Source organism: Candida metapsilosis (assembly GCF_017655625.1).
Source record: "Candida metapsilosis strain BP57 chromosome Unknown scaffold7, whole genome shotgun sequence".
NCBI classification, from domain to species: Eukaryota; Fungi; Ascomycota; class Pichiomycetes; order Serinales; family Debaryomycetaceae; genus Lodderomyces; species Lodderomyces metapsilosis.
Genome location: NW_027138165.1, coordinates 2,072,551 through 2,097,722, shown reverse-complemented (window position 1 = coordinate 2,097,722; position 25,172 = coordinate 2,072,551). Strand labels below are relative to the sequence as shown.

At 39.7% G+C, this 25,172-nt stretch overlaps 15 protein-coding genes across 15 annotated transcripts; 9 read left to right on the top strand and 6 right to left on the bottom strand. All coding sequences in view use genetic code 12, as the record gives it.

The window, feature by feature from the left end:
* Positions 1-86: 86 nt before the first annotated feature.
* Positions 87-1,958, top strand: I9W82_005492 (CDR1; the record flags this gene model as incomplete). Its single annotated transcript, XM_067694674.1, has 6 exons — positions 87-117; positions 475-701; positions 869-899; positions 1,011-1,255; positions 1,338-1,468; positions 1,664-1,958. The coding sequence occupies 6 exons, from the start codon at positions 87-89 to the stop codon at positions 1,956-1,958; spliced, it is 960 nt and encodes a 319-aa protein (XP_067546972.1).
* A 536-nt stretch (positions 1,959-2,494) lies between these two features.
* RVS167 (amphiphysin) lies at positions 2,495-3,709 on the top strand (the record flags this gene model as incomplete). The annotated part of the gene is made up of 1 exon (XM_067694673.1): positions 2,495-3,709. The coding sequence occupies one exon, from the start codon at positions 2,495-2,497 to the stop codon at positions 3,707-3,709; it is 1,215 nt and encodes a 404-aa protein (XP_067546971.1).
* Positions 3,710-4,447: 738 nt separating this feature from the next.
* Positions 4,448-5,619, bottom strand: I9W82_005490 (CDR1; the record flags this gene model as incomplete). The annotated part of the gene is made up of 3 exons (XM_067694672.1): positions 4,448-4,818; positions 5,373-5,519; positions 5,610-5,619. 3 exons carry the CDS (start codon positions 5,617-5,619, stop codon positions 4,448-4,450), a joined length of 528 nt encoding a protein of 175 aa, XP_067546970.1.
* Positions 5,620-6,350: 731 nt separating this feature from the next.
* I9W82_005489 (TNA1) lies at positions 6,351-7,859 on the top strand (the record flags this gene model as incomplete). Its single annotated transcript, XM_067694670.1, has 2 exons — positions 6,351-6,493; positions 6,560-7,859. 2 exons carry the CDS (start codon positions 6,351-6,353, stop codon positions 7,857-7,859), a joined length of 1,443 nt encoding a protein of 480 aa, XP_067546969.1.
* A 108-nt stretch (positions 7,860-7,967) lies between these two features.
* On the bottom strand, positions 7,968-9,236 carry I9W82_005488 (WD40 repeat domain-containing protein; the record flags this gene model as incomplete). Its single annotated transcript, XM_067694669.1, has 1 exon — positions 7,968-9,236. One exon carries the CDS (start codon positions 9,234-9,236, stop codon positions 7,968-7,970), a length of 1,269 nt encoding a protein of 422 aa, XP_067546968.1.
* A 601-nt stretch (positions 9,237-9,837) lies between these two features.
* RER2 (ditrans,polycis-polyprenyl diphosphate synthase) lies at positions 9,838-10,827 on the top strand (the record flags this gene model as incomplete). The annotated part of the gene is made up of 1 exon (XM_067694668.1): positions 9,838-10,827. The coding sequence occupies one exon, from the start codon at positions 9,838-9,840 to the stop codon at positions 10,825-10,827; it is 990 nt and encodes a 329-aa protein (XP_067546967.1).
* A 145-nt stretch (positions 10,828-10,972) lies between these two features.
* HIS1 (ATP phosphoribosyltransferase) lies at positions 10,973-11,884 on the top strand (the record flags this gene model as incomplete). Its single annotated transcript, XM_067694667.1, has 1 exon — positions 10,973-11,884. One exon carries the CDS (start codon positions 10,973-10,975, stop codon positions 11,882-11,884), a length of 912 nt encoding a protein of 303 aa, XP_067546966.1.
* Positions 11,885-11,892: 8 nt separating this feature from the next.
* On the bottom strand, positions 11,893-12,477 carry PRE1 (proteasome core particle subunit beta 4; the record flags this gene model as incomplete). Its single annotated transcript, XM_067694666.1, has 1 exon — positions 11,893-12,477. The coding sequence occupies one exon, from the start codon at positions 12,475-12,477 to the stop codon at positions 11,893-11,895; it is 585 nt and encodes a 194-aa protein (XP_067546965.1).
* A 92-nt stretch (positions 12,478-12,569) lies between these two features.
* RIB5 (riboflavin synthase) lies at positions 12,570-13,283 on the bottom strand (the record flags this gene model as incomplete). The annotated part of the gene is made up of 1 exon (XM_067694665.1): positions 12,570-13,283. The coding sequence occupies one exon, from the start codon at positions 13,281-13,283 to the stop codon at positions 12,570-12,572; it is 714 nt and encodes a 237-aa protein (XP_067546964.1).
* Positions 13,284-13,587: 304 nt separating this feature from the next.
* Positions 13,588-13,935, top strand: MRP2 (mitochondrial 37S ribosomal protein uS14m; the record flags this gene model as incomplete). Its single annotated transcript, XM_067694664.1, has 1 exon — positions 13,588-13,935. The coding sequence occupies one exon, from the start codon at positions 13,588-13,590 to the stop codon at positions 13,933-13,935; it is 348 nt and encodes a 115-aa protein (XP_067546963.1).
* Positions 13,936-14,104: 169 nt separating this feature from the next.
* On the top strand, positions 14,105-18,973 carry I9W82_005482 (uncharacterized protein; the record flags this gene model as incomplete). Its single annotated transcript, XM_067694663.1, has 5 exons — positions 14,105-14,523; positions 14,757-15,650; positions 15,867-16,535; positions 16,791-17,578; positions 17,736-18,973. The coding sequence occupies 5 exons, from the start codon at positions 14,105-14,107 to the stop codon at positions 18,971-18,973; spliced, it is 4,008 nt and encodes a 1,335-aa protein (XP_067546962.1).
* A 45-nt stretch (positions 18,974-19,018) lies between these two features.
* I9W82_005481 (uncharacterized protein) lies at positions 19,019-19,955 on the bottom strand (the record flags this gene model as incomplete). Its single annotated transcript, XM_067694662.1, has 2 exons — positions 19,019-19,373; positions 19,738-19,955. 2 exons carry the CDS (start codon positions 19,953-19,955, stop codon positions 19,019-19,021), a joined length of 573 nt encoding a protein of 190 aa, XP_067546961.1.
* Positions 19,956-20,922: 967 nt separating this feature from the next.
* I9W82_005480 (uncharacterized protein) lies at positions 20,923-21,330 on the top strand (the record flags this gene model as incomplete). The annotated part of the gene is made up of 1 exon (XM_067694661.1): positions 20,923-21,330. One exon carries the CDS (start codon positions 20,923-20,925, stop codon positions 21,328-21,330), a length of 408 nt encoding a protein of 135 aa, XP_067546960.1.
* A 1,020-nt stretch (positions 21,331-22,350) lies between these two features.
* On the top strand, positions 22,351-23,031 carry RPS5 (40S ribosomal protein uS7; the record flags this gene model as incomplete). The annotated part of the gene is made up of 1 exon (XM_067694659.1): positions 22,351-23,031. The coding sequence occupies one exon, from the start codon at positions 22,351-22,353 to the stop codon at positions 23,029-23,031; it is 681 nt and encodes a 226-aa protein (XP_067546959.1).
* A 136-nt stretch (positions 23,032-23,167) lies between these two features.
* On the bottom strand, positions 23,168-24,955 carry I9W82_005478 (MCT family MFS transporter; the record flags this gene model as incomplete). The annotated part of the gene is made up of 1 exon (XM_067694658.1): positions 23,168-24,955. One exon carries the CDS (start codon positions 24,953-24,955, stop codon positions 23,168-23,170), a length of 1,788 nt encoding a protein of 595 aa, XP_067546958.1.
* Positions 24,956-25,172: the final 217 nt, after the last annotated feature.

Below are 25,172 nucleotides of genomic sequence, written 5' to 3'. Positions count from 1 at the left end.
CGACTCCAACTCATTCTTTCTCCATGGGGCATCCCTATTCATTGCTGTGTTGTTTAACGCGTTTTCATAACTTTTGGAGATCCTACATGCAAGGCCAATTGTTGAAAAGCATGAAAAGTATGCACTTCATCGGCCATGCGTTAGCAAGTATTATAAGTTGCCAACAAAGCTATTAATGTCATTCAATTTTGTGTTTTACTTTATGGTCAAAGAAATCCGGGGAGGTTCTTCTACTGGTTAATGTGCATTACATGTACCTTGGTTATGTCACACATGTTTAGGTCCATTGGTGCTGTGTCAACATCGATTACCAGGGCCATGACTCCAGCAACTGTCATCACACCAAAGATGCTTGGCTGGTCCAGATGGATCAACTATATTAACCCTGTTGGGTACGTGTTTGAAGCGCCTCATGGTTAACGAATTCTCCAATCGTGAAGTTGCATGTTCAGCTTTTGTTCCAACTGGTGAAAGCATTACAAAAGCAAATCGGACTTGCTCAGTTGTCGGCGCAAAAAACGGGGAGTGGTGTTGTTAATGGTACAGACTATCTCAGATTGTCATATGAATATTACAATGCACACAAGTGGAGAAATTGGGGAATCACTGTTGGATTTGTTGTGTTGACTGAGTTTAACAAAGGAGCTATGCAAAAGGGTGAAATTGTTTTGTCTTTGAGAGAGCGACTAATGGTACAACTGGTATGGTTCAGCAGAAGCAGCTCAATTCGAAAACGAGGGATCAGAGATGCCAAGCAATAGAGAAACCTTTTTTTTTTTTTGGAAAGATTTAACCTATCAAGTTAAGATAAAGAGTGAGAATGGAATCATTTTAGATCACGTTGACGGGTGGGGTCAAGCCTGGACAGATTACTGCGTTGACGGGAGCCCGTGGTGCTGGTGAAACCACATTGTTGAATTGTTTGTCGGAGAGGGTTACCACAGATTACCGATGGTACGAGGTTGGTTAATGGTCACTCCAAAGGTTTATTGGGTATGTCCAACAGCAAGACTTGCACTTGACTACCTCCACTGTTCGTGAAGCTTTGCAATTCTCTGCCTACCTTCGTCAATCGGACAAGATATCCAAGAAAGAAAAGGATGAATATGTTGATTTGCTTGAAATGACGAGCTATGGTGATGCTTTGGTTGGTGTTGCCGGTGAAGGATTGAATGTTGAACAGAGGAAGCGTTTGACTATTGGTGTTGAGCCGAAATTGTTACTATTCCTCGCCATCAGACTCACAAACCGCGCGGTCGATTTGCAAATTGATGAAAAAATTGGCAGGCCATGGACAAGCTATCTTGTCCCATCAGCCCTCTGCCCTTTTGTTGCAGGAATTTGATCGTTTGTTACAAAGAGGAGGACAAACTGTTTACTTTGGTGACTTGGGAGAAAACTTTGAATCTAACGGGGTTCGATCCATGTCCAGCGGAAGCCAACCCAGCCGAATGAACGATTGCAAGTTGTTGGAGCTGCACCAGGATCACACGCCAAACACAACTACTTTGAAGTTTGGAGAAATTCACAAGAGTATCAAAATGGAAAGAGATTTCTGCTGTGGAGACTGAGCTTTCGAAATTGCCCAGCGATGAAGACCCGGGGAAGCCAAATACACGTATGCAGCTCCACTTTGGAAACAATACTAGATCATCACATGGAGATATATTAGGTTTACGTTGTGCTTGCCATTCTGTGGTGTGCCTAAAACTGGAGATCAGTTGCCTGGGTTTTTGGATCATGTACCATTGCAACCCATTTACTTATCCATGGCTGTAGGGTTGGCAAACAATTCAGCTGAATGCTCCAGCACAGAACCACCAAGTGGCCAATCATGTTCATACTTGAAATCTTATGTCGAGAAAGGAGGAGGATACATTGTTGATACTAATGGCTGCCAGGTATTGTACCATCCTGGACTAGTCATTTGTTTCACCACAGTAAGGATGCTTTTATAGAGTTATACGTAATTGAATATATGTTTGGCAGTATCAATCAAATAGAGTTCCCTCTACGAGGCAAGAATTTGATAATTGTACGATTCTCTCAATGGGACCTATTTGATGAAACACTTCCATTGTTGCCCTAGGCCAAGTGGACAGCTCCCAAGAAAACACTAGTCTCAAAGCTTCTCGTAAAGGAATTAATCGTCATCTTACTTCAACAGATAAGATTCAAAGCCACAGCTATTTATGTCTCTCACCTCCCATTGTCAAAGAACTTCTATAATTGCTATATTCTTTCGGTGGTCATTGTTTGCCTGCCAAATGGGGCATTACCTATACCATTGCTTTTGATGGTGTTTTGACTTTGTATAATTACTCCGGTTCCATAGTCGTCGTTAATTTGATGAATGACCGAATTTGGACAAAAAAAAAATAAAAAAGTTTCAACGACGAACAACTTTAAGAAGCCAAGATTCACCCAATTGAAGCTACAACTGCAACTGTTAAAAGAATTCACCCAATTGTCCTGAAAACTCATCCACCCAAACATGTCATTTAAAGGTTTAAAAAAGTCCATTGTAAGAGCCCCACAAAATTTCCGCCAAAAGTTAAACATGGGCGAGGTCACCCATGACCCGGTATACCAAGATGCCGAACGTAGATTTAGGGAGATTGAGGTTGAGACGAAGAAGTTGAAAGAAGAAAGTGGCAAGTATTTTAAATCAATACAAGGTATGTTGGATGACCAGATCACTTTCTCTCAAGCCATAGAAGAAATTTATAAGCCCATCAGCGGAAAGTTATCAGACCCTACTGCTGCTATTCCCGAGGATAATCCACAAGGTATTGAGGCTGCTGAGCAATATCGGGAATTGGTTGCTGAATTAAAAGAGGAGTTGAAACCGGATTTGGAATTGATTGAAAAAAGAGTGGTTGAACCTGCTACTGAATTGTTGAAAGTGATTGATGGTATTCGCAAGATGGCCACAAAAAGAGAACATAAACAAGTGGACTTGGACAGACATCAAAGAACCTATAAAAAATACGAGGAAAAAAAAGAGAGAACTGCAAAAGATGAGGAGAAAATGTACAAGGCTGAAATGGAAGTAGAAGTAGCTCGTCAGGAGTATGATTATTACAATGAGTTGTTGAAGAATGAGTTGCCGGTCTTGTTTCAGATGCAGAGTGAGTTTATCCAGCCATTGTTTACCTCTTTCTACTATATGCAGCTTAACATCTTCTTCATTCTCTACCTGAATATGGAAAAAATTGACTCTGTTAAATATTTTGATCTCAGCACTGACTTGTTAGAAGCTTATCATGCAAAGAAAGGTGACATTGAAGAGAAAACTGATGCTATTGGTATTACTCATTTTAAGGTTGGTTATGCTAAATCAAAACTTGGAAGACTTCACACTGCAAAGCCTCAATCTCCAACTTCACCAACGGGAACAACTTATAATCCTGACTACAAAGCTTCTTATCAATCTCCTCAAGCTTATCAATCTCCTCAATCTTCTTACCAGTCTCCACCTCCTCCTGCTTATGTCAACACTCCACCTGCTACTGCCGCTCCTGCTGCTGCTCCTGCTGCTGCTGAGGTTTGTATTGCTCTTTATGATTACACTGCTCAAGCTCAAGGTGATCTTTCTTTTCCTGCTGGTGCCACCATTGAAATTATCAACAAAGATGATCCAGGTTGGTGGATGGGAAAGTATAATGGAGTTACTGGTTTGTTCCCATCAAATTATATAAAGATGTAGTTTATTGATTTTAGTTTATATTGAGTTTTGAGAAACAATGAAGTAGTCTTTTTTTGCAATTGCAACCAAAAAGTTGAATCATTATGTAATCAGTAGGGTTATGATACCACCCCTGTGCGACGAAAAATTTATTGTTCACAAAATCAATCATCAAACCAAGTCCTTTACACTAGGAACTAATCCAAACCAAACATACCAATTTGTTAATTGCACAAGCACATAATGGTCAATCTTTGCTCAGAAGTTGGGCAACAAGAATGCCTGGTATCAGCCTCCACGCTGTATCCCTAAGTTTGTATTTTTGGATGCTTCATGTCAATTGAAGATTATCACTTTTATATCGGTCAAGACTACTCCCATTGAGCTTGAACAATTAGCAATCATCCAAGTGGATTGAATAAACTTACGAGCAGATCTGCTTAACCATCCATCAAATTCTTGACTATTGTTGATAAAATCTTTCTCCAAAATTGGAAGAGCATAAAGGGGGAACCGCCAAAACATATATTCAATTACGTAACTATATAAAGCATCATTTCTTCTCCTTTTTCCCTGTTCCCCTTTGGAACTCTGGCAACAATGCTGTAGTGGAAACAATATTTGACCGAGCAAATGACTAGTCCAAGATGGTACAATATTTACAACCGTTGGTATCAACAAATGTATCCTCCTGCTTTCTCAATATAAGATTTCAAGCATGTACACGATTGACCACTTGGTTGTTCTGTGTTGGAGCATTCAGCTGAATTGTTTGCCAACCTTGTAGCCATAGATAAAGTAAATGGGTTTGCAACGGTATATGTAGATCCAGAACCCAGGCAACTGATCACCGGTTTTAAGCACATCACAGAATGACAAGCACAACGTCGACATAATAGGTTTCCATGTGACGATCAAGTATTGTTTCCAAAGTGGAGCAGCATAGGTGTAGTTGTCTTCTTGGGTCTTCATCTCTGGGCAATTTCGAAAGCTCAGTCTCCACAGCAGAAATCTCTTTCCATTTTGATACTCTTGTGAGTTTCTCCACACTTCAAAGCAGTTGTGTTTGGCGTGTGATCCTGGTGCAGCTCCAACAACTTGTGACACCGATTCAGCTGGGTTTGCTTCCGCTGGGCATGGATCAGCCCCGTTAGATTCATAGTTTTCTCCCAAGTCACCAAATTAAACAGTTTGTCCTCCCTTTTGCAAGAATAGCAATCTGTCAAATTCCTGCAGCAAAAGGGCAAATGGCTGACGGACAAGATATCTTGTCCATGGTCTGCCAATTTTCTCATCAATTTACAAATTGACCATGCTGTTTGTGAGTCTAACCTGTTGGCTCATCGAGGGATAGTAACAATTTCGGCTTAACACCAATAGTCAAACGCTTCTTCTCAACCCCTCTCCGACAACACCAACCAAAGCATCACCATAGCTCGTCATTTCAAACAAATCAACATATTCATCCTTTTCTTTCTTGGAAATCTTGTCCGATTAACGGAGGTAGGAGGAAAATTGCAAAGCTTCACGAACAGTTGAAGTAGGCAACTGCAAATCTTGCTGTTGGACATTACCCAATAGATCTTTGGAATGATGAGTCGAGTGAATGACCATTAACCAACCTCGTACCATGGGTAATCTGTGGTGACCCTCTCCGACAAACGATTCAACAATGTGACCTTACCAGCACAGATACTCCCATCAATGCCGTAATCTGTCCAGGTTTGACCCCACCCGTCAATGTGGTCTAATATAACTCTATCTTCACTCTTTATCTTAACTTGATAGGTTAAATCTTTCCAAAAAAAGGTTTCTCTATTGCTTGGTATCTCTGATCCCTCCTTTTCAAATCGAGCTGCTTCTGCTGAGCCCTACTAGTTGTACCATGAGTTGCTCCCTCAAAGATCCTCTCAAATCTCACCCTTTTGCATAGCTTCTTTGTTAAACTCAGTCAATGCAAGAAAGATACAACAAATCCAACAGTGATTCCCCCAATTTAGTTTTGATGGCGTGAAACAAACAAATAGTGTTCGCAAAAGTTTCTTTAAACGCTTTAGAATCAGCCGAGAAAGACTGATGATTATATTTAAACTATTTTGTTTGTTCTATTTGTTTTTGTTACTTTTTCTGCGCCGAAACAGGCCAAGTGGGGGTTATTGAAAATACCTTAATTCAATAAACGAGTCGCCTGTAGAGTCAAAATAGTCTTTGATGATTTTATGGATATTGGACAAATACCTACTGCGTACTAACGAAGAACAGAGATTGAAAAAAGTATTCAAAAACTGATAAATCAGTTATGGAAACTTCCATTTTTTGACAGATTATATGTCAAGTTATTATATCAAAGGTTACGAGTATCAGGGCAAAATACTATAACTTTTTGAAGTTGCGTTCACGTCAAGAGAATTATGACTAATTTTTTACGCAATTTCGACGTTTTTGGTTTCAATCTGTTTTTGAAGAAATGTGCCTCTTCCTTTACCGGAGACAATCTAAATCCTCTTATTACACAAGCGGCAGAGTTTCTCTATTACTCACCACACGTTTGTTTGATTCCCCCGCAACACTCTCATTGAAATATATTCAAAAATCCTTTGAATCTGTAAAAGTTGGGCATTTTAACCCTCCCATAGACTTCATCATTACCTTCCCCACCACCATGACAGTATTGAAAGACCCTGAATTAGTAAACTCAGAGGTGTCCACCTTGGATGAATTGCAGTTGGAAGTGTCAGCATCATCTGCTGACACCAAAACAGCAAATTTGGCCTCCGAACTTGGGATAAATCATAAGAAACTCATGTGGAAGGTTGACATCTGTGTCGTGCCTCCATTTTGCCTTCTTTACTTTTTCTCATTCTTGGATAGAGTCAATATATCCAATGCCAATGTCTATGGCATGGCCTCTGAGTTGAAATTGACCGGTAACCAATACAATACCGCCCTTACTTTATTCTTTGTTCCATATATATTCTTTGAAGTCTTTGGCAACTACTGTATCAAGTTTGTTAAACCTCATATCTGGCTTTCTGGTTCCGTTTTCCTCTTTGGAGCCATTACAGTGGGTATGGGATTTGTTAAGAACTTTGGAGCATTGGCTGCAACAAGATTTCTCTTGGGTATTGTGGAACTGGTCTTGTTTTGCGGTATCTTCTACGTCTTATCTACATTCTACACTATGAGAGAATCGCAACGTCGATTCAGTGCGTTTTTCAGTTGTACAGCCTTGGCTGGTGCTGCATCTGGTGCAATTGCTTACAGAGTTGATCTGTTGGATGGTTTACACGGGTATAGTTCATGGCGCTGGATTTTTATATTAGAGGGCTGTGCTACAATCATTGGCAGCTTTGTACTATTCTATATCCTCACAGATTTCCCGGAACAAGCCCGCTTTTTGAGTACAAAAGAGAAACATTTTCTTAAGCAAAAGTTGGAATGGTATGCTGGTGCTAGTGTTGCATATGAAATCACAAATACATGGAGAGATGTTGTCAAATGTCTTAAAGATTGGTTGATTTGGTTGCCTTCATTGTCTTATTTTGGTTTAATTATTCCTTCTTATGGTTATGCTTATTTCGCAGCCACTATTATTAATCAAATGGGATATACAGCAGTTTCAGCACAACAACATTCGGTTTACCCTTGGGTTTGTGCATTTGGTGTGATTAACATTGTTGCATTTGCTAGTGATTACTTCAAAAAGAGATTGCCTTTTCTTATTGGTGCTATGGTTATTGCTATTGTTGGTTTGGCTATGATTTTGGGAGCTACTGATAAGCCACAGGTTAGATATGGAGGTTGCTTTTTGGCTGCAAGTGGATTGTACACAGCAATGCCTTTGATTGTTTGCTGGGCAGCTTTAAATAATGGTTCACATCTTAGAAAGTCTGTTGGCACTGCATGGCAAATTGGTTTTGGAAATATTGGTGGCATCATTGCGACATTTATTTTTTTGTCCAAAGATGCCCCAGTTTATAAGCCAGGGTTGAGTACTTGTCTTGCTGCTGTTTGTTTTGCAATGTTGACTGGCGTTGCTTACTTCTTCTACTGCTTACACATGAACAAAATCAAACAAACAGATGCTTATAAACAAAAGTTTAATGAGTTGCCTGAGCGTGAACAAGTTAACCTTGGAGATAGGAATCCAAATTTTGTTTACTTATATTAGTTGTGTACTTTTTCAATAAAATTGATTTGACTTTTCAGGCATCTCCTTCCTGTAGTACCTACAGTATCAAACTCTACACCTTTTAGATATTGCAAAAGAGATCTCCTTTTACTCAGTTATAAACAACAACGACACACCTTCGTCACCAGCAGTTGCCACTTTCTTTCCATTTTCCAAAATTGCAAAATCTAATATACCCATGTTATGACCAACACCGGCAAACAATTCTTCGCCTGTACGTGCATCCCATTTGTAAATCTTCCCATTCATTGAAGAGCCAATCAAGAATGGTGTATCATTGATAAACTCCAACTTGGTGATGGCATCATCAACCTTTAAATTCTTTCTCAACCTCCATTGCTGGGTATCAAACAACAACACATCACCAGAGACAAGTCCAACTGCGAGCAAGTTGATACTTTTGTTTTTGCACCAGCACAAGGCTTCAATTGATAGCTCTGCAACATCCTCCACATTGTCCAAAGTCTTTACTGAAGTCAATACTTTTCCTGTTTCATTGTTTATGATTGAAAGTTGTCCATCTCTGCCACCAATTGCTATGACATGACCATAGTGTTTAATTGTAACCCAAGGGCTTTCAACTCCTTTGAAATCATCATGTGGTTGTAATTTGTAGTTGACTGTACCAGTAAAACAGTTCCAATTGATCACAGACCCATCTTCAGATATCGAAACCAATGTCAAATCGTTTTCATCTTTGCCGGGGATGAAAACAGCACCATTACATTCCAAAGTGTGACTGAATCCAGACATTATTTGTATTAACAGTTTACTCTCTTCATCAATTTGATATACCCATATGGACCCATCGTTTGCTCCAAAGGCAAAGTAGTTTAATTCTGGATGCACAGTGACAAACAACACCTCGGCCACTTCGTTCAATTCACCAAACTTGGTCCACTTTTCACCTCCTTTGGTAGCTTTAAACACCTGCACTAGTCCATCCATGTCAGCAGTTATTAGATATCTACCATCATTTGTGAATCCACCTGATATAACACTTTCTCCATGAGGAATCTCACCTACAAACTTTGGTGGTTGAGAATGAGTGGTCCAAAGGTATGCAATATTGTCCCCACCACCAGTGGCAACCATTGGCAACTTAGGATGAGCAAAAATTGTGAAAACACTATCTTGATGTTTGTCAAAGTAGGACCATGAGTTGTTTGACATGTCAATTTCTAAAGTTTCATGTTCGCCATCGTATTCATTTGTTTCCATATCATCTTCGTCATCATCTGGCGGTGGTGGTTGTGCAGCTCCATCGTCAACAACTTCTTCACCAACTTCATTCACATCGATGAATTCTTCTTGGTCTTCGTGTGTGGTATCTACTGGGTTGTTGTTTTCTGTCATTGCAGAAGAAGAGTTGAGTATTAGTAATGAGATGAGTTACAAAACATTTTTTTTAAAAAAGCAAAAACAAACTTTTGCAGCAATTTAAATACTGTGATAGGTATATTCACACACTTTTATAGACATAGTGATATTCAATTAGAGGTGGGAGCACTCTTTTGGACAAATCAGTAACTTGTAATAATTGAGTGTAAAATTTTGCATTGAAATTGGAGCAATAAGTGTAACATTGGTAATCTCAGCCTCCTTCATCCCTCTACTTACTCTTGACTCTCAACTTTTTCCTCTTACTGACACTCATCTTTTACCTTTTACTGACACCCATCTCTACCTTTTACTAAGCTAATCCCGTGCGTTTGTTATACCGAGGATGAAAGCTATATTTAGCAACTGGTAGCTCTGAAGTCCTTTGGAAGAAAAAAAAAAGAAAAAAGAAACTTAAACTGAAGGACTTCGCTGTTTAGGAGATTCGTCTTACAACGGCATTCTGTCTTACCAAAGCATCATTCTTGCATTACCTAGAAAATCACTTTACTACACCTCAACCCTCGTCTGCACCCCCCTCCTCACGTTTTCACTTTTTGCATACACTTCATCAATCATGTCAGATTGGGTCTCAACATTCCCTGGATATAAGCAGGTTCTATCATCTGGGAAAAAGTTTTTCGGTAGAGTAATACAAACAGGCCCAGTGCCGCAACATGTGGGAATCATTATGGATGGGAATAGACGATATGCACGAAATCACAAGATTGAAATAAAGGAAGGACATAGTATGGGGTTTAACACAATGGCTAATGTTCTAGAGTTGCTTTACGAGTGTGGTGTCAAAGTAGCAACGGTTTATGCATTCTCAATTGAAAATTTCAATCGAACTAGTTATGAAATCAAGTGGTTGATGGATTTGGCCAAGTCGAAATTCACCCAAATTAATCAAAATGGGTTACTTTGTGAGGAGTATGGTGTAAGGATAAAGATTATTGGTAATTTGAAGCTATTACCACCTGATGTGTTGCAGATATTACATGAAACGGAGGAAATTACCAAAAACAACACAAGAGCAACCTTGAATGTTTGTTTTCCATATACGTCTAGAGATGAAATGACTCACGCGGTAAAGAGCATTGTTAGTGAGAGTACCAAAGAGCGGTTTATTATCAATGAAGATACATTGATGCGTCATTTATACACTGGAGATCAACCCCCGGTAGACTTATTGGTGAGAACTTCAGGCACATATAGGTTATCAGATTTTCTATTATGGCAGTGTGTTTCCCCTGATTGTGCTGTTGTGTTTGTTGAAAACTTGTGGCCTGAGTTTAAACCATGGGATATGTTGAAAATACTCATCAATTGGAGTTTTAATAAGTACTGGTATGGTAACTCCAGTGGGTACGGTTTAACTCCAAGGGAGTTAATGGAGAGGACACACAGCTTAGAGCTTATAACCCCGACTACTCGTGTTGGATTTGAAAGAAGAAATGAAGTTGAAGGTGACTCTGATGAAACGGATGTCAGTAGTCAAATGGGAACCGAAGAGGAAACCATGACATCGGAAGATGAAACTGACGCTAAAGTAAAGATAGCATAATAGAATTAAAGAGTACGTTAACTCCTCTGAATCTTCCTCTATTGTTCTCTCTCACGTGGGTTTGTTGACTCATTGAAAGTTTTTTTTTTTTACTTTTCTTTTTCTTTTCGGAAAATTTGCACCTTTAGATAACACCAAGTATCCAATGGATTTAGTAAACCACCTAACTGATCGTTTGCTATTTGCTGTCCCTAAGAAGGGAAGATTATACGAGAAATGCTGTCAACTTCTAGGTGGAGCTGATATTCAATTCAGAAGATCACCGAGATTGGATATTGCCCTTTCGACAAATTTACCAATTGCATTGATATTCTTACCGGCTGCAGATATCCCTGTGTTTGTTGGTGAAGGTAATTGTGACTTGGGTATCACTGGAATGGATCAAGTTATGGAATCAGACCAATTTGAAAATATTGAAGATTTATTGGATTTGAAATTTGGTACTTGTAAACTTCAAGTACAGGTGCCTGAAAAGGGACAATACAGTAACCCAGAAGATCTCATTGGTAAGAAAATTGTTTCAAGTTTTACCAAATTGGCCACTGATTACTTTGAAGGGTTGAAAGCTGAAGCCAAGAGTGATGCTAATATAAATGTGAGATATGTTGGAGGATCAGTCGAAGCATCTTGTGCTTTGGGTGTTGCTGATGCAATTGTTGATTTAGTTGAAAGTGGAGAAACAATGAAGGCTGCTGGGTTGAAGGCCATTGGTACTATATTAACCACATCGGCCCACTTGTTTTCAGCAAAGAAGCCAAGATACCCTGAACTTGTAAATACTATAAAGGGGAGATTAGAGGGAGTTTTAGCAGCACAAGAGTTTGTCTTGTGTAACTACAATGCACCAAAGTCTATCATGGCAGACTGTTTGAAAATTACTCCAGGCAAAAGAGCTGCCACTGTGTCCACATTGGACAAGCACTCACCAGAGGAAGAGGATTGGGTTGCTATATCATCCATGGTTTCCAAAAAGAAGATTGGTAATGTTATGGATGATTTGAAGAAAGCAGGTGCTAGTGATATATTAGTCTTGGATATTTCCAACTGTAGAGTGTAAATATATACCTATTCTATTTTCCTTATACCATCCTTATCGACAACTTTTACATACACCCCTTTGAAATCAATTGGCATTCTTGTTTGTAACTCCTTGATACACATATCCATCAACCTTAATCCATCGTCAACATTCATATCCTTTCTGTAGTGTTTATCCAATAATGACATGGCGTAAAATGCAGCATATCCATGAGCTCCATATGGCAATTCCACCTGCGTTCCCAAGTAATCTATGTAGTTTAACGATGGTTTGTCTGATTTGGTGTCATACCCGGCAATTAAACAATTAACCTGGTATGGTTTACGTGATCTTATTGAAGTGGCCAATTGATTCCTCACATACGATGCAGTGGCTCTTGGAGACAATTCCACATCATCTTCCCTCATTGAATATAATTGGATATTAGCTTGAACGTATTCGGCAAATTGTATAGTGTCACCAGCTTCACCAGTGAATGCAATCAAGTTGTGGGCATTGAGATGTCTTGTTTTATCGTCATTGTCTTTCAAGATCGATATACCTCTGGTGGCAGCTTTCGAAGTGGCAATCAATGTTGCGTCAGAGACTTTAATACCTAATATGATATCCATGGTGGGTGGCAAGAGTTGATGGTCGATGTTTGGTTGAACTTTTTTTTTTTTTGCCTCTCGATTTCAATTACACTACACAACGATAACCAATTCTACTTAATCAACTCTTTTACCTTCTTCTCTACAATTGATGTGATCAATGCATTCAAAGCACTATCCTGTTTGTCAATTTGCGACTTCAAATTGAGTTCAACTTGCTTTTCAATGAGCTTACCTGTGAGGTCTACTTCGATATTCACAGTATCACTAACTTCCTTCTTTGCAAGGATAACTTTCTCCTGACTGTAGCTTATCAACATGATAGAAAACTGGGCTTTGCTGTCATCAACTGCAGTCACTGTCAATGAAGTTCCATCAATTGCGATGAATCCTTTGTGAACAATGTAATTGATAAACTCCTTGTCTCTAAGTTCAAATGTGAATGTAATTGCATTTCCATCGGGCTTCTTGTCAACGATTGTTGCAATGGTATCAACGTGTCCTTGTACGACGTGACCACCTAATCTAACATCACTTGTCACTGCTCGTTCTAAGTTCACCTTTGATCCTTTGGATAATGAGCCCAAGTTGGTCTTGCGCAAGGTTTCAGGAGCTACTCCTACTTTGAAGTGTGTTTTAGCGTCATCAAACTCTGTGACGGTTAAGCAGACACCATTGGTTGAAATGGAGTCACCAAGGTGAACGTCTCCCAATATGGATGAACAATCTGTGATGGTGATGGAGACACCATTGCCTCCGGTAGAGGAGCTATCTTGTTGGACATATTCAGCTACTGTTCCAATAGTTTCAATAAGTCCAGTAAACATTGTGGATGAACGGGCGCAGGTGAATGGTGAGTGTCGGCTAAGAGTGAGAAAAGATTAAAATTCTGAAACTTTATTCAGTCAAAGTACCGTCAATCGGCTTAGAGTTACAGAAGCGCAAAGAGTGGTAATTAAGCTGTTGCAGAGATACCCCTACAGATCCTACTATCCATTGTTCTCCTTTTTCAGGAACCATTGTTTACTGCTATTCAACTTCGGCTTTCATTCTGATTTGCAGACAAAAAGAGAAAAACTCAAACCCCAAAAAAATTTTTCCTTCAATCAATCAAACCAACACCGTCCCATTATGCCATTCAGATTCCCAGTCAAGTTTGAAATACCCAAACATACTCACATAAACGCACGTGTTCTCAGGGACCATTTCAAGAGGCTACAATTTGCTGAACATGAAGTTACAAGAAATGCGTTGAAATATATTGCCAGAAATGAAGAATTACCTTCGAGGGCTAGAGTTGAAGCACAATTACAATTGGCCAGTATGCCAAAGTACACTTCATATGTTCAAATCAGGGATAGATGTGTTGCTACAGGGAACTCCAAGTCGTTGATTCGTGATTTCAAGTTGAATAGAACCGCCTTTAGGGATAGAGCTAGAGCTGGACAAATCCCAGGGGTTAAAGTTGCCTCTTGGTAGATAAAGTCTTTACTTGTATATAGCTTTAATGAAATCTTGATGATCTTGTCTGCACGCTGTGTAAGTGGATATAGAGTGTCTTATCCCACGAATCTCTTTCAATTTTCTGAAAAAAAAAAATTGTGCATCTCCATAATATCTCTTTCCATCACACACAACCCTTACCAGCATGCTCCCTCTTGCTTTAAGATCTCACAGGCTGATGCTTAAACCTGGGTTGTTGAACCCTGTAAGGTCGCTACGTTTGATGCCAGACTGGTCCAAATTTAAACCTATTGAACAGCCACCAGGATTCATTGTCGACACAGTCAACGACGCATATGTACCTCCAGATCCAAATGCTTATGAAGGATCTAACCATTGGATCTATGACAGAATCGTCACTACGGCCATGATTCCATTGGTGATGACACCTTTTGTCGCTGGTGTTGATTATCCACTTATTGATGCTACATTTTCCACTTTGTTATTATATCACTGCTATGCCGGATTCATGAGTTGTATAATAGATTATATACCGAAGAGAGTCTACGGTATTTGGTTCGGAGCAGCTTGTAAGTTGTTGACTTTGGGTACTTGCGTCGCCATGTATGGAATATACATTTTGGAAACAGCAAACAATGGGCTCTTTGAGTTGATAAAGAGCATCTGGTCGGTATAACCAAGGGGGAGGTATTCACATGTAAGTAGATATATATATAGAAATGCAAATAATAGCAAAACAGGGCGTTAATCACGTCCCACTTTTTTTCCACCTCGACAAAAAAAAAAAACAAAAGTGAAATGGCTCGTTGAAATTTCACACATGACAGAATCATGAGCGATTCTGAATACGACAACAACGCAGAGAGGGATGGACCTAAACCTTATCCTCAATATGCAACACCTGAGCCTGCTCCTCAGCCTAGAAGAATTGATTTCATTGGGTTAGATTTACCTAGTGTGGCTAATGGGGATGATATGAAGGATGACGAAGGTGACGTTAGATATGAAGTCATTGAAGAGCCGCAATATCATGTCACTAGAGGCTTGTTTATTGGTAACTTACGTCGCCCCATCAACTCTGGCCATTTCCAAGAACACTTGCGAAAATTGGCTAGTGAAAATAAAGACATTACCATTCGTATTGAAAGAGCATGGTTGACCAGATTGAGAACACACGCCATTGTCTTGGTAAATACCGAGGAAGCAGCAAAGTACATGAGATCACAGCTCAATGGATCGATATACCCAGATGAGGAGGAAGATGCTAGGTTAAAAGAGGAATTTGAAAATCATGAAATTGAAAGATTTGAAGAAGACACTAAACGATATGAGGAGGATGTGGAAAGAGCTGGTGCAGAGGATACAGCACACTTGCACCCACCTAGAGAACCAAGGGAGTTTACAACGGATAGAATACCTTTATATGTTGAATACATCCCGGTCAAGGCTATAAATCAATGGACTTTTGAAGAAGATAGAGGGCCAAGAGATGGGAAATGGAAATTAGAATACGTTAATAGAAACGACGAGTTGGTCGCATCTCACACATTATTGAATGGAGAATTCATTCCTCGCTATGTCCCTCCTAGACGTGGTGGAAGACGATTTGGAGGGCCACCACCAAGAGGCTATGATAGACCTGATCCGTATCGTAGAAGAGCGCCTTTAAGGACAGACTCGTACGTTCCTGGCCGCTCTTCTCGATCTGAGGAACCTAGAAGAACTGATTCGTATGTACCAGGAAGTGCACGCTACAGGTCAAGATCAAGATCCCGGTCGAGATCACCTACTAGGTTTTAGATAGAAGAATGTTGTTGTATGAAGAAGAAGTTTGTGTAGGATATCTCTCTCTATGAAGAAAAAAAAATTTTGGTGACAAAAAATTTTCCCATCAATTGAACATCACCATTAGTCATGTCATTACTTCGAACATGCCTAAACTCTAGGCAGGTGTTTATCCCTAGAATATATCATACCTGTGTCAGGCTCAACACTACCACTACTTCTCCTCAACCTGCTACTCAAAAATCCCTTTTCACAGAAATATATCCTATAGACAAGGACAAGGTCAGTGAGCAAGATGTTGACAAGTGGATAGATGCTTTAAAGCAATTACGCAAGGGTAAAAAGGTTCACGAGACCCCCGAAGAAATCTACCTTGGACAACTTGTACAACCAGAACAATTCATCACTAACAAGTTTGAACCAACATTGGAACAAATTGAAGAAACTTATACATATTCCAACAAGCAAGTTCCTTTGAAATCCGACCCTACAGTTGACAATTTTATCAATCTAGTAATGAGACATGGACGCAAAGCTAGAGCTCAAAAGATTGTCAGTCGTGCTTTCTACATTGTCCAAATGAAGTTGCGTAAAGATCCAATCCAAGTGTTGAAGGATACATTGGATAAGTTGGGTCCATTAGTCACAACCAAGTCCATCTCCACTGGTGTTGCAAAGAGAAGAATCGTGCCGATCCCGTTGAATGAAAGACAGAGGAATAGATTTGCCATAACTTGGATATTGGAAGCATCAAAGAATAGAAAGTCTAATGATTTTGCAGTTCGGTTGGCTGAAGAGTTGATTAATGCATATGAAGGAAAGTCATCTGGGTATGACAAAAAGGCTCAAATGCATAAACAAGCAACCCAACAGAGAGCATATATTAGTTTGTAAATAATCATGTACATAAGAATCTGAAATATTTTTATTGTAGGTTTTTTGAGATGCTGCAAAATGGGAACCCAGAAAAAAAGGGAATTGATACACCACTCTACACCAAGGATGGGCTACTTTAAAGAAGCATACCATGACGCCAGATTCAACTTTAACCACTTTATTGTCGATTACAAGAGAAAGTACTACAGCTTAAATCAAAATCCAAGAGTTTTAAGAGCAAAAGTACCTAATCAACCATTTACATCTTTAAGGACGTATGAGTATTGTCCTCCATTGCCTGTTTTAGAAGAAGAGTCAGAGCCCCTTGATGATGAGGATAAGGAGAATATCCCTGAAGCTTGGATAAGAACTGCCGATATGGATTTATTTCCCTCATTTGATGCATGCTTTGACCAAAGTTCAGAGGAACTACCACCAAGAAGAATCTTGTCTGAAGCAGATATAGATCAAGTTGCTCATGATTTGTTGGAAACATTTAGCTTGGAAATGAATTTGGGAAGTCTGACTAGTCCTAATAGGAATGAGGAGTTGGAACAGAGCGATGCTGAAGAGTGTACACACCTGGACTCTGGTATGCAATATGTGAGCCCTTTCCATTTGGTTTATCCCACACCTCAATCCAATGAAACGGAAGCGAAGAAAAGCAACCGGTTAACTCGACTTGTTAGATCGTTCTCCAATGCAACTAGAGGGGAAATCAACAACTCTACTTTGAATGGCAGCAGTGAATCTTTGCAAGCTCCTCCAGAGCCAATGGCTCGCAAGCCTCCGCCAGCAGTTGATAGCTCTAAAATCTGGAAAATGGTGTTAAATGATGCTTCTTTATCAGCAGCAAGGATTTCAACTGGAAACTCAACCTCGCCTGTTGTCACCAATCAGTGTATTAAAGGAGATTTCACCGACTCAAAAGCACCATCTACAAACAAAGAGAATGACATTTTTGCTCAACATTTGGAACAAGCTAAATTGAAGTATAGTCCAAAGTCTAGTTTAATTTGATATCTCTCCCCGGCTGCAAACTGTATTTACGCGAAATGGAAATTGAAACAAAAAAAATCTCTTCCTCTCAACAATGCACTTGCTCAAAACACTTCGACAAACTAACTTGGATATCCGGATACTATGGACTTCAGTGTTCCTTCGAATGGCCAGTTATGGTCTCACTAATCAGGTACTTGCACTATATCTCAAAAAGATCAATATTTCTGAATTTGAAATTGGGCTCTTTATGACACTTACCTTGGTTGGCGATACCGTTATTTCATATTTCCTCACTTGGAATGCCGACAGAATTGGCCGCCGTAAGGTGATGCTCATTGGATCAATGATGATGCTTGCTTCAGGTCTTGTATTCACCTACTCGACTAATTTTTACATATTGCTAGCGGCAGCGATTTTTGGTGTTATTTCACCATCCGGCGACGAGACAGGTCCATTCAAGTCAGTGGAAGAAGCAGCAATAGCCCATTTAACACCACATAATCATCGTCCAGAAGTGTTTGCATTCCATGGATTGTTTGCTACTGCCGGAGCCGCGGCTGGCTCTCTAATTTGTGGATTCTTGGTTGATTTTATGAATTTGGAGCTCAAATGGAGTTTGAAAAGAAGCTATCAGAGCATCTTTATTGTGTATTCGATAATAGCTGCGGTAAAGTTCATCTTGATGCTGTTTTTATCAGAGAAATGTGAGGTGTACGTGGAAAACTTTACTGAAGTGACGGAAGATTCTCCATTGATAGAAGACGGTTCAGACAAGCAGGGATTATCCAGCACAACCAGGTACTATTTACCAAGATTGTTAATCATCTTCATGTTAGATTCCTTGGGATACGGGTTCATGCCATCGGCTTGGGTGGTTTACTACCTTAAACTCACGTTTGAATTGACAGCCAAGGCATTGGGTATATTGTTCTTTGTAACCAATTCGGTTGATGCTGTTTCCTCGTTGCCTTCAGCTTACTTTTCCAAGTTTTTGGGTCCCGTCAAGGCCATTTTATTCACACAAGCTCCCTCAGCTATATTCTTTGGCCTTGTAGCAATCACTCAACTGTATCCTGTGGTGGCAGGGTTGTTGTTGCTTTATTACCTCACTTCCACGATGGATGTTGTACCTCGACAAGTATTGCTTACATCTATCATGCCCAAAGAAGAGATAACAAAAGTGATGGGTATAGTTAACATCGGCAAGACATTTGCCAGATGCGTTGGCCCTATATTTACAGGGAAACTTGCAGAAAACAACAAATTACGCTACGGGTTTATCATCAATGGGACATGTGTGCTCTTTGCTGACCTCATACTTGCAATCAATTTCCTTCACATTGATCATGACATTTTGCTCAAACAGAGAGTAGATCAAAATATAGAATAGACATTGTATATTATATAAAGCTAGTTCTATAAACGATAAACTCCTTTAAAAGATAGCATCCAATGTACAACAAATACACATTGCCGCCAAACACGCCATCAAACAATCCTGATTGTTACTCGAACGTTGTTGCTGTACATACATTGGCTGTTGCTGGGGGTAGTATCCTCCTTGTGGTGGGTAGCCTTGTTGCTGATAATATGCGTTTGGTGGTGGCCCTTGACCGTACCCCTGTTGATGATGATATCCGAATCCCCTGTCCTGGGTATCGGCGGTATATTGTGGCTGTGATTGTGGGACATAGCTTCCCCCACCAGCACCACCGGAAACTCCTTCGCTTTGGCTGAATGTAGGTGGAGGGCCTTGAGGTGGATTATAGTACTCGTTTTTCGACATGACTCTGATTCGATGCTAAAAGATTTGTTGACTATGGTAACAAAAGACAAAAAAAAGTTGTAAACAATGGAGAGCGGGTATCTGATTTGTGTGATTTGAAGAAAAAGAGAAATTTAGTGGAAATTAGGGCCAAGGAAATTGTAGAAAGAAAAATATTGCATAGCTTGAAAGTGGAAACCTGGGATGGTGGCATTTTGCTCTAACAGAAAGTAGATCAAAGTGTAGAACAGACATTGTGTATTATGTAAAGCTAATTCTATGATAAACTTCTTTAAAATATGGCATCCAATGCACAGCAAACACACATTGTCGCCAAACACGCCATCAAACAATCATCATTATTACTCGTGGGTTGTTGCTGTACATACACCGGCTGTTGTTGCGGATAGTATCCTCCTGGTGGTGGGTAGGCTGGCTGTTGGTAATATGCGCCTTGACCGTACCCTTGTTGATGATGATATCCAAATCCCCTGTCCTGAGTATCAGCGTTATATTGTGGCTGTGATTGTGGGGCATAGCCTCCTTCATTTTGGCTGAATGTAGGTGGTGGCCCTTGAGGTGGGTTATAGTATTCGTTTTTCGACATGACTATGATTTAAACAATAGAGAGGGTAACTGGTTTGTGTAATTTATAAACGTAAGTATGGCCAAGGACTTTGGATGGAGAAGAACAATATTCGTGAATGATCTAAGAGTAGATGATTGGGAAGGTAAGCTTTGGACTTGTTCTAGGAGTAGACCAGTGAGGGATTATGCACCTATATATACTCGATCAGTAGATGTTTTAGTTATTCGGATTTAAAACAAAAAAGTCAATCGCCGAGGGTTCCATAGCATGCAAATGCAATTTTATTAAGCCGAGTCTGTAAAACATTTCCCATGCACTTTAATCGAGCTTAAGCACTGCCTTGCACAATGGCTTAATTGTGTTTTCTCCCGATCGGTTATTTTACGAGTGGACTATGGGTTCCGTTACCCTGAAGAAAAAAAAATCATGATCACTTAAGCCTCTATATGATGTCATTCTCCTGGGAAATATGGACTTCTGATGCAAATGATCAAGGTGCATCAAGATAGAGAAAGGTGGATAGTACATGAAATGCAGTAACATAGCCTTCAGCTAGACAACTCAGATTTATGAATCAGATACAAGTGTCAACCACAATTGTGTCTGAAACTTCGGTGACGTTCCCGAAACGAGCGCGCAAGTACTCTCACTAAATGACGATAAACTAGGCTGTAATAAAGCTATAACTTCACTAATACTCGCAAATACTCATGACAACTTTTTTGAATTATCTTTCAAAATTCACCTGTGTGAACAAAACGATTTTCTTGTAACTCTCCCATTCCCCTTGTACGGCACCAACCTGGTGCCTATAGTTGTCCCAAATTGTCTGTGTTTCCATCGTTCTAGGTTTATGCACGTCGTATAATGATAAAGCAAAAAAAAAAAGCCGAATGTCAACAAAGTGGTTTAGACGAAGTAATCAAATGATATATATGTATACTTTTGGACATCTATAGAATATCCTCTAACTGCTAGTACCTCAATGAATGACCACGAACAACAACTGACTCATCTTCTCAAATTTGTCAAGTTCATGACGGGCACGGCAGTGCTAATCACAACCACCTTCATTGTATTGTATACAAATACGGACTTGTTCATCAACCACGCTGAAAATCGTCATTCAGTCAAGGAGCTTAACATAGAAAATGATCTGATATCTCCAAAAACTGTAGAGAGCAGAGTTTGGTGGGCTTCGTTTATGGCCACCACAGTCGGTGGAATGATGCTAACCGCGGCGGGTCTTGCAGCAGCTTACTGGGTAAACACTCGTGGCGAAACTGGGTCTACATCAGCACGTTGGTACCTAGCTATTGGTATATCTATTGTGGGTGGCCTTGGGTTTGCATTAAGTTGTATAGGGTGTGCCAAGTTGGGTAATGTCAAGTGAAGTGAAACCTGTACCAATACTCATAAACATTAATAAACACAGCTCTTTGAAATTGGACAATAAATGAGCTCTAGCTTTAAGAATAATAGTCTCTGGTAGCTTGAAGAAGCCTGTTTCAGGCATGTAAATCTTTATAAATCTTTATCCTGTAATGTTACTGCTGGTATAGTCAGATTCGATACTGAGAAGTGCTTTCTCACACTGAAGGCTACTCATACAGGTGTCTGTTTTTGGATACCCACTTTAAAAGGTTGCGAAAAAGATTTTCAGTTTGCAACCACGATAAGAACGCCGCAAGATAGAGGAGAAGTTGATAGAAAAAAATATGCCTAGCATATGGCTGATGTGTATATGGCTGCTTACGGGTTGTTACACATAAAAAAGCACCAACGTTGGTAACAATTTTGCCAGGGGTGTTCTCTGGTGAGAGAAAGAGAGTTTCCATCGCAGAAGCTTCCTTAAGATCCCACTAGAGGATTGGATTCTGCAACAGCTTTGGAGTCTATCAGAGCATTGAAAACATCAGCTTCAATCTTGGACACCACCCCATTGATTACCATTTACCAGTGTTCACAAGAATGCTTATGATATGTTTGACAAGGTTGTTGCGTTGTACCAAATCCTCATGTCGCATTGGTATGAAAATTTATGTCGTCTTAGATTATGTCGCGCAGGTATGAAAGAAAAAGACTGTACTTCGTATCATCCGATTTACAATTTAATTTTATACTATAACTCTTGGATAGGACGAATTAATGTAGTACTGATTTGAAGGAATACTTTCGTGCTGCACATTTCATAAATTGGTAGCTCCAAAAATATCTATTAGGGTGTTAGCCCTAACACAGTCTTACGCACATGATCCACACTCTAAACAAACTTTTTTTTTTTCTGCTCGGTTCATCTTTGTAACTTACGAAAAAAAAGCCCAAACTGAAATCTTTTAATCAAAGATATTGAAATTTTCTTCTAAAAGCTTTGGACAGTAAACAACATCTACAACTAACTAATCCATACATCATGTCTGACGTTGAAGAACAATTTGAAGTTGAAGAACAACAACCAGTTGTCCAAGAAGAATTAGCCATTGTCAACTTGGCCACTCCAATCCCACTTGATGTTCAAGAAGCTCAACGTGAAGTTAAATTATTCAACAAATGGTCATTCCAAGATATTGAAATCAAAGATGTTTCATTAGTTGATTACATTCAAGTTGGTCAACCAGTCTTTGTTCCACACACTGCTGGTAAATACGCCACCAAGAGATTCAGAAAGGCTCAATGTCCTATTGTTGAAAGATTGACCAACTCATTGATGATGAACGGTAGAAACAACGGTAAGAAATTGAAGGCTGTTAGAATCGTTCAACACGCTTTGGAAATCATTCACGTTTTGACTGAACAAAACCCAATCCAAGTTGTTGTTGATGCTATTATCAACTCAGGAGCCAGAGAAGATTCCACCAGAATCGGTTCTTCAGGTGCCGTTAGAAGACAAGCTGTTGATGTTGCTCCATTGAGAAGAGTCAACCAAGCTATTGCTTTGATCACTATTGGTGCTAGAGAAGCTTCATTCAGAAACATCAAGACCATTGCTGAATGTTTGGCTGAAGAATTGATCAATGCTGCTAAAGGTTCTTCTACTTCTTATGCTATCAAGAAGAAGGATGAATTGGAGAGAGTTGCTAAATCTAACCGTTAAGGGAGGAAGACAAATGGGAAAGAAGTATCCGTGGTTTACGAGGCTTTATGTATATTAGAGGTTTTAAGAATTTATCGTGTATTTTTATTACTGGAACCAGTCTAATAGCAAAAAATAATACACATTAAGAAACAAACTACACCTTTATTGGGTATACAACTCTACTAAGGTATGCAATTACCGATCTTCTCAACAAATACTCATACCGTTCAACTCTTTCTAATAGAACCTCTTCATCATCGTCTTCATTGTATTTATTTTGTTCCAACTTCACCTTTGCAGTCTCATAACGTAAGCGTAAAACCTTGGACGCTAAATGCTCTCTAAGGACTAACATTACCAAACAACATGCTATAAAACAAGTTCCAGAAAAGATTTGCGTGTGCAAATATGGATTGGAAGCTCCCTTCACCACCAAAGCCAATGCAATCACCTCTGCAACAAGACAAAAGAATGAAACAAAAATATTGATAAATGACCAACCAGCAGGCAACTGTTCTAAATTTCCCATTAGAACATCAGCAGCCAAAGGTTGCGCCATTGTTGACCCAAGTCCGATAACAAGACCAATGAGAACTGCAAAACCCATCAATGATCCATACGTCTTTGCATTAATCCAATATGCATACAAGAGTATTGCAATTACCAAGGAAATAATGGCTGTAAAATTTGACCGCCCAATTCTATCAGCTCCAAATCCCAAAAGCGGTCTCCCCACAAGCTGAGCTGCATTCATAACTGCAGTTAATGCAGAACCTTGTTGATGTGACAATCCAATTGAAGTAGCATATGACGACATAGTAAACAACATTAACGAATATCCAATCAATGCAAGAGCAAACCAAACCGCGACAACTTGAATACCAAATAACCTGGCCACTTTAAAGTCGAAAATGACTTTGACGGTTTCTGTAATATATGTACGTGTTAATCTTTGCTTTAGTGAGGGTTGAGGAGGGTAAGTTTTGCGAGGTCTCATTAATATAACAATCACAGCAACTACAAACAACGTAACAAACCCAACCATCCTCAAAGCCCATCTCTGATTACCAGTATCTTGGATTGTTTTATTCACACTAAGTGAGAAAATCAACCCACCTAATCCAGTACCAGCAACACAAATTCCCATCGATGCAGCTTTCCTCCTAACAAACCAAGTTGGTAATGCCAATGTTGCAGGAATGAATATGAATGAGAATGAGATCCCCACTGCAAGTCCTTGTGATAGATACAAATGCCACACTTTTGTAGCAAAAGAGGCAGCAATCCAGCCAAGCGTTTGAAATGCGAGTCCTATTGCGAATATCGTCTTCAAACCAAGAACTTTTAGTAAAATTGAACTGTATGGGGAGAGGAAATTGGCGAGAAACATAACGAGACTACCAATCAAGGCAAAGTCATACTTAGTAGCCTCGGGGAAGGTGCCTGAATTGATATAAAAGTTCATAAAGACACCGTACCCAGCATTGGCACCCCATGTAACAAACGAAGCCAACATGGCACATATAGCCATCACCCACGCAAACTTCCCATCCACAGGGTAATCATCAACTTCACCTTCCTTTTTCTCTATTGGACTCTCATGGGAGGATCCTTCTATATCTGTACCTTGTACTCGACTCATGTTCCTAGTGATCGCTCGATCTAATTCCTGAGCCATTATAAAATCAGCATCACCACGCTCCCTATACCCTTTATCTTCTTCTTCATCTAGTTGTTGGTCGTCTCGTATACCAGTGATTATTCGCGACAACTCTGATTGACCCGTCCTGTACCTCGATAATTTTGATTGATCTGAAGCTTTGGATGTCTGTGACTGGGTGGAATGCAATGTATGGACATGATATGGCTCTATCTCATTGTGAGCCTCCAATGAGTCAACTACACTGTGCCTTGACAGATTGTCATCTGAAGTAGGCTCCATGGTTCGATAACTGTGTCGTGATTAAGTGAATAATTAAATGTTTCGTGTAAATCAAAGACAGTATAGTTCCTGAGAAGAACTTCTATAACCTTGTTGGTACCAAGTTTGATACTGTAAAGAAGAAGAAAAAAAAAAAAGTATATTTACATTCAGGCCAAACATCGTGACTTTTTTTTCTTCTTTTATTTTTAGATTTTGCGGCAAAATACTTCGACTT